Source organism: Vulpes vulpes, chromosome 14, assembly GCF_048418805.1.
Source record: "Vulpes vulpes isolate BD-2025 chromosome 14, VulVul3, whole genome shotgun sequence".
Taxonomy (NCBI): domain Eukaryota; kingdom Metazoa; phylum Chordata; class Mammalia; order Carnivora; family Canidae; genus Vulpes; species Vulpes vulpes.
The window spans coordinates 118,064,574-118,071,589 of record NC_132793.1 but is presented as its reverse complement, the minus strand read 5'-3'; the positions used below and the strand labels follow the sequence as shown (position 1 = coordinate 118,071,589).

The following is a 7,016-nucleotide window of genomic DNA, read 5'->3' as shown; positions in this document are numbered from 1 at the left end:
GCATTGTAGAAAGACATAACTCGTGTGTGTGCCTTCATAGCATGCTCATGACAGAGAACTTCTGGAAGAAAAAAGTGTTCATTTTATCGTGGTAAGAACACTTAGCATGAGATTTATCCTCTTAATAGATTCTTTTTTTTAAATTTTATTTATTTATTCATGATAGAGAGAGAGAGAGGCAGAGACACAGGCAGAGGGAGAAGTAGGCTCCATGCACTGGGAGCCCGATGTGGGATTCGATCCCGGGTCTCCAGGATCGTGCCCTGGGCCAAAGGCAGGCGCCAAACCGCTGCGCCACCCAGGGATCCCCTCTTAACAGATTCTTAAGTGTAAACACAGTATTGTTAGCCTTAGGCACAGTTTTGTACATTCATTTTGCTTAACTGAAACTTTATATCCATCAGCCAGCAACTCCTCATTCCCAAATTCCTTGCCCTTGGCAACCATTATTCTACTCTCTCCTTTTTGACTATTTTAGATACTTCATATAAGTCAAATCATGCAGTATTTGTCCTGCAAATGGCTCATTTCACACAGTATGATGTCCTCCAGGTTCATCCATGTTCTTGCATAGTGCAGGTTGTCCTTCTTGTTTAAGGATAATATTTCATTGTACATATTTACTACAATTTTTAATCCATTCATTTGTCAATGGCCATTTAGGTTGCTTCCAAGTCTGGGCTACTTGTAAATAATGCTGCTATGAATATGGAAGTACAGCTCTCTCTTTGAGCTCCTGATTTCAATTCTTTTGGATATATACCCAGAAATGGGACTGCTGGATTATATGGTAGTTCTTTTTTTTTTTTTTTTTTTTTAAGATTTTATTTAATTATTTGAGAGAAAGAGATAATGAGATCATGAGTGGGGTGGTGGGTTGTGCAGAGGAAGAGGGAGAAGCAGACTCCCGCTGAGCAGGGTACCCGACACTTAACAGACTGTGCCATCCAGGTGCTGGCCTCCCCCTTTCTGAGATTTTATTTATTTATTTTAGAAAGAGAGTGAGTGAGCAGGGGATGAAGCAGAGAGAGAGGGTAAGGGAGATAATCTTCAACAGACTCCATGCTGAGAGCAGAGCCTGACACTGGACTTGATCCCAAGACCCTGAGATCATGACCTGAGCTGAAACCAAGAGTTGGACGTTAAGCGACTGAGCCACCCAAGCTCCTTTATGGTAGTTCTATTTTTATTATTATTATTATTTTATTTTTTTAAATTTTTGGTAGTTCTATGTTTAATTTTTTGAGGAACCTCCATACTGTTTTCCATAGTGGTTCCACCAATTTACATTCCCAACAGCACAGCACCATACAAGGGTTCCATCTTCTCCATCACCCTGATTTTTTTTTTTTTTTTTTTTTTTTAGCTACATTCCTTCTTAAGAACAAAAGTTTATTATTTGAGCTTCCCATCCTTACAATCATGGTCCTTTCTAAAGCCTATGAGAAAAAATTTTTTTCAAGAAATTTCTTTTAAAGTTCACTTCCTAATTTGAATATATGTTCTCCAAGTCCTCTCCTCTTTCAGGAGAACCATGGCTGGGTCTATCCTCCAGGGCCTCTGTTACTCTAACACTTTTGATTAGATCTAGATGTGAACTAATAGTCCTTCCTCTCCACACTTTACCCACTGGGAGACAACACTGTAATGAAGGTAAGTGAAGAAAGAATGCATTCAGTAGACTTGTTTGGGCAGATATCTGGAGATGGGTTGTATCAATCAGAATACGCTAATTTGCTACAGTAACAACAAGCCACAAATCTCCATAGACAGTAAGAACAAAGGCTGACTTAATGCCAGCATACATCCTTGATTGGCTGTGCTCCACGTCATCTTTACTCAGGGACCTAGCCTCATGAAACACTGGAACACTATGGATTGTCATGGCACAGGGAAAAGAGAGCACAGTGAACCACACGTTATCTCCTAAATTTGTAACATGTCACTTTTCATGGGGACGAATTACCTGGCCAAAATAGTCATCAATAGGTCAAGGAACTATTATCCTTTCCTAGAGAGGGGCTATGAATATGAGACAAATAATAAAACAAACTTCCACAGAGGGTCTTCAGTTACTATATTATTGTGGCAGGTCCATGATCCCATGGACCCAAAAACTCTGGTCTCCCTACACTGTCCTGCAAGAATTCATGCTGCATACAACAAATGCCTACTTACCATCTTTCCTCACTTAGTGGGGCTATAAAACCAACCTCTCTAGAGGATGTAACAATGACAAAAATCTCAGTGGCTAACAACCAGATTTTTTTTTCTCACACATAGCATGTCTGTCATGGGCTGAGCATTTGGATGTGCAATATATCCTTTATTTGATGGAGGCTGCATTTAATGATTTCTATGAGTCCCCAAATGATTCTAAAATGTCTACATCTATCCTGATTTCATGGACTGTGCTGTTCTAGCGAGCTACATTCAGGGACTCTAATATGGCTTATTTGATTTTGATTTTTTTTTTTTTTTTTTTGCTTTTTAAAGAGAAAAGCACCTGGCCTAATGAATGAAACATTATTGCTTATGAAACATAATGTATGCACTACATCAAACTGGACAGTTTGTAGTTCACTCCCATGACATTCTGTTCTTCCTCCTTCTTCGCCACAGTGTCTCTCAGGTTTATGGGGTTTTAAATAGCTATTATCAACCTGAAGTCATTTTGCTCTTTGAGGTTAAAAGAGCAAAAAACCCCCAAACACCAAAACCAAAAAACCCCAGTGAAATATCATAGTCCGGGGTCTGTGGGAAGCCTGAAAGCCTCCTCAAGATCTCTATGACTTTTCTAGTAATTTTTTTTTAATATTTTTTTTATTATTATTTATTTATGATAGTCACAGAGAGAGAGAGAGAGAGAGAGAGGCAGAGACACAGGCAGAGGGAGAAGCAGGCTCCATGTACCGGGAGCCCGATGTGGGATTCGATCCCGGATCTCCAGGATCGCGCCCTGGGCCAAAGGCAGGCGCCGAACCGCTGCGCCACCCAGGGATCCCCTCCCTTTTCTAGTAATTTAATGCACTTGTAGTCACTTGTGGTTTTAGTGCCTGATGTTTTGAGCTCACTTGGGTGTCATCTCTAGTCTTCTTTGCTCTTGCAGATGCAGACAGAAAACTTAGACCTTTGTCCCCACCTTTTTACCCCCCAAAATCAACTGCCCCCAACACAAGACTCATACAAGGCACTACTGGTCTCTGAAGGTCTAGTATAGCTCAGCCCCCTCCCACTGGAAAACCTTTCCCAAGCAGCTACTTTTTCCTTTCCTGGCCTCCCTCTAGGATTCTGGTTTCCCCAGCTTTCCCCTAATTCAATCCCGTTCACTTTATTATGCAGAGAGATTTAATTCTCTTTCCTTCCACTCTGCCCCAGGCTTGCCTTTGCATAGCCAAAGATTCATTAATGTCTCCATAAAACAAAGGGCCATTTATGCAATACAGAATCACTGGCAGAGAGTAGTAATTTCTTTCTCATTTTCTCTTACTACGTGGGTGTAAGAAAGCTGTATGGACATTTATTTTCCTTGTACAGGAAGGCTGAAGTGACTACGGTTTGGGTTTTAAATAACATTTTCCCTCCTCCTTTCAGGTACATATGACATCTATTTATCATACTACTGGTCTCAGAACTCTTTTACACTCTTAAAAATAGTTGAGAACCCTAAACAAACTTTGTATATATGGGTTTCCTCTACTGATATTCGCCATATCAGAAATTAAAACCCAAACCTAAAATATTCATTTAAAAAACAAAAATAATTCCATTACTTATTAACATAAATGAGATCCTTTTGTGGTGGGGAAAAAAAAATATCTCAGAAACAAACCTAGTGCGAATGGCACGGTTTTACATTTTTTGCAAACCTCTTTAAAGTCTGGCTTAATGGAAGACAGCTGTTCTGCATTCGGCGTATTTGCAATGTCACAAGTCGCTCGGCTCCCGGAAAACTCAGGCTCCCAGAAAACTCGACCGTGTACAACTTGTGGGAAAAGGATAGTGGAAGGCAGAGAGCATCTTGGTGTCTGGAAGTTAATTTCTGTCTTGCTTACCCGGCTTCCACCAGCACTGTTTTAATGCATTCTCGTTGCGCATCCTCTTTGAAAAGAAAAACAAAGCAAGGAGTAGGTGGATTATAAATTGGAGCCTTGGGTTGAAATGTAAAAAGAATTCATTGGCAGTTAAATTACTACAATTTGAGGGGGGGGGGGTGTCTCTAAGAACCCAACATCAGGAGCACCTGGGTGCCCCATTGGTTGCGGGGCTGCCTTTGGCTCAGGTTGTGATCCCGGGGTCCTGGGATCGAGTCCCCCATTGGGCAACTAGCAGGGAGCCTGCTTCTGTGTCTCTTATGAATAAATAAATAAAATCTTAAAAAAAAAAAAAAAAAAAAAAAGGAGAACCCAACATCCAGGATGAGCCTGGGGACCCTCTTCTGCGCTTGTGTGCCTCCTCACCTTTCAGATCCGCCGTGTCCGGGAGATACCTCCCCGATAGCGCTCGTCCCCACCATAAATAACCTCCAGAACGAGTGTTCTCATTAACGGCAGCAACTGTTGCTGGCCACTGGGAGCCAAGCAACGCCAAGCCTGCACGTGTTACCTCCAACTGTCACACCACCACCGCGGAAGGTGCTGCCTCGGTGGTGCAGACCAGGCGGCTGCAGGCCGACCTTGCACACCTGTGCGCCCCAGCGCCTGGTGCAGCCAGGTGGTCGCCGCCCACGTGCCTCCGTCCAGCCCGGCGGGAGTCCCTGAGGTCAGGGGTCACCTCCAGCGCCCCGCACTGCCGCTCCGGGCGCCGGGTCACGGGGGGGAGCCCCGCGGGGGGGGAGGCTGCCTGCTGGCTTCCGGATCCTCCCGCTGCCCGGGTCCGCACGCCCCCCCCCCCTCCCCCCCCCCACCCCGCAAGGGCGACCCCTCCCCGAGGCCGGGCCCTCCGAGGCTTGCCGGAAGGAGAAAAAGGCTGAGGCCGGAACCTTTCTCCTGTCGCCCGGGTCGCCCCGCGGAGGCCGGAACCTTTCTTCTCGCGTCGCGTTGGCGTGGGGGGTTGGGGGGGGCGTGCGGAAGCCGGAACGGTCCTCCCGCGGTCGGACGCACGCCGCGGCGGTCGCAAGCTGCTGACGTGGGCCGGCCGGGAAGGGGGCCGGGAGGGGGGTGTGGGTCGCCATGGCGGTGGATATCACGCTGCTGTTCCGGGCCAGCGTCAAGACCGTGAAGACGCGCAACAAAGCGCTGGGAGTGGCGGTGGGCGGCGGCGGGGTCGATGGCAGCCGCGACGAGCTGTTCCGCCGGAGCCCCCGGCCCAAGGGCGACTTCTCCAGCCGGGCGCGGGAAGTGGTGAGCGGAGCTGGTTGCTATGGAAACGGCGGACCCCGTAACCGGCGCGGGGAGGCAGAGCTCGGAGGGCGCAGTGGCCCGGGGTGGTCCCGGGGAGTCGCCAGCTGACTTGGGAAAGGAACAGCCTTGTTTCGGGGAACGGGAACTCGTCCGCCACGTTCTTGGGCTGCTTGGCGAGGTAGTGAGGTCGCCGTCACCGCAGACTTGAAACTCCCCTCCGCAGGCCTTTGCTTTTTCTGTCTCGGCAGAGCCCGCGGGGCCCCTGGGCTTGCCTCCCTCCCCCTTCCCCGGTCCTGGCTCCACGGGAGCAAAGGTGACGTTCACTGACCCCTCCCTTCCGCTCGCCCGCCTCCTGCCGCGGTTTCGGGGCTCCTGCTGGGATCAGCAGGTCCCGAGGCCGTTTCGCACCGTCTTTCTCGGCCGCCGCGTGTTACAGCCCCCTAACCTGCTTTTCCCTTCCCTGAACGCAGGAGGCTTTGGTTCAGGAGAGCAGGGAGCGGCGCTGGTGCCCGACTCCTAGCGCTGCCACGGGGTGTGTTTTGAATGAATGAGTGAACGCGCAGGTCGGCTGGCCTCGTCCCCACTGAAGGGAGAGAATGTTTGTCTTGTTCACCTTTGTATCCTTGCCCCCCTCCCCGCCCCCAAGGTGGATCTAGTATTTGAAGAGCTCGAAGCTTTATCCGGTTCTCTCTGTCCTTTTTAAGAAGAGGAAACATAGAATCACAAGAAGAGGTTCAGAGCTTTGGAAGGGACAAGTGAGGGGCCCCGAAACTTAAACTCTTGTTAATTTTGTGGCAGATCCACTTCTCTTTGGCATGCAGGCCAGTGCCTGGTACTTTGTAGGCATTCAGGTAGCTTTAAAATGACTCTTTGTATGCGTGAATTAAGGTGTGGCAGTTTGCAGAGGAGGGTGTGCCACGATACCCTCTATCCTCGGGATTGGGCCAGCTGAAGACATTCAGTCCATCAATGAATATTGTCTAGCACCTTGTTATTCTAACAACACAGGATGTTTTGAACTTTTTTTAAAAAATATTTTATTTATTCATGATAGACACACACACACAGAGGCAGAGACACAGGCAGAGGGAGAAGCAGGCTCCATGCAGGGAGCCGGACGTGGGACTCGATCCCGGGTCTCCAGGATCATACCCTGGGCCAAAGGCAGCGCTAGGCCTGGACCTACCCGGGCTGCCCAGAATAACACAGGATTTAAAAGGATTGGTGGAGGGGCGCCTGGGTGGCTCAGTGGTTGAACATCTGCCTTTGGCTCAGGTGGTGATCCCTGGGGTCCTGGTTTTAGTATATGCACTGCGGAAGTGAGCCCTCCCGAGGGTCCTGCAGGGAGCAGGCTTCTCCCTCTGCCTGTGTCTCTGCCTCTTTCTGAGTCTCTCATAAATAAATAAATAACATCTTAAGAAAAAAAAAAAAAAGAAAAGGAATGGTGAGAGAGATAGTAACAAAAGTTACTATCAAAAGTTATCATACAGTCTCCTATACAGCGTTTCGGGTACACAGGTGAATGTGGTCAGTTCTGAGGGCCAAGAAAGGCCTTTCAGAGGCAATGATGCCTGAGACAAATCTTAAAAGAGGAGTAGTTGAGAGATGCCTGGGTGGCTCAGTGGTTTAGTGCCTTTGGCCCTGGGCATGATCCTGGAGTCCCAGGATCAAGTC

At 48.0% G+C, this 7,016-nt stretch overlaps 1 protein-coding gene and 1 long non-coding RNA gene across 4 annotated transcripts in view; one reads left to right on the top strand and one right to left on the bottom strand.

The window, feature by feature from the left end:
- Window positions 1–3,746: 3,746 nt before the first annotated feature.
- LOC140595503 (uncharacterized) lies at window positions 3,747–4,789 on the bottom strand. Its single transcript, XR_011997183.1, has 2 exons — window positions 4,461–4,789; window positions 3,747–4,101 (listed from the first exon to the last, which is right to left on the bottom strand). It is a non-coding gene; the product is annotated as an uncharacterized lncRNA (long non-coding RNA).
- Window positions 4,790–5,045: 256 nt separating this feature from the next.
- Window positions 5,046–7,016, top strand: part of STX18 (syntaxin 18) — a 120,525-nt gene continuing 118,554 nt past the window's right edge. Inside the window, exon 1 of one of the 3 annotated variants that reach the window (XM_025998240.2) lies at window positions 5,046–5,342. In XM_025998240.2, coding sequence (XP_025854025.1) covers window positions 5,172–5,342 — 171 coding nt within the window. In that variant the 5' untranslated portion in view covers window positions 5,046–5,171. Of the gene's footprint in view, window positions 5,521–7,016 lie in introns of all 3 variants that reach the window. The other 2 variants (XM_025998250.2, XM_072737789.1) reach the window with 2 other exon arrangements.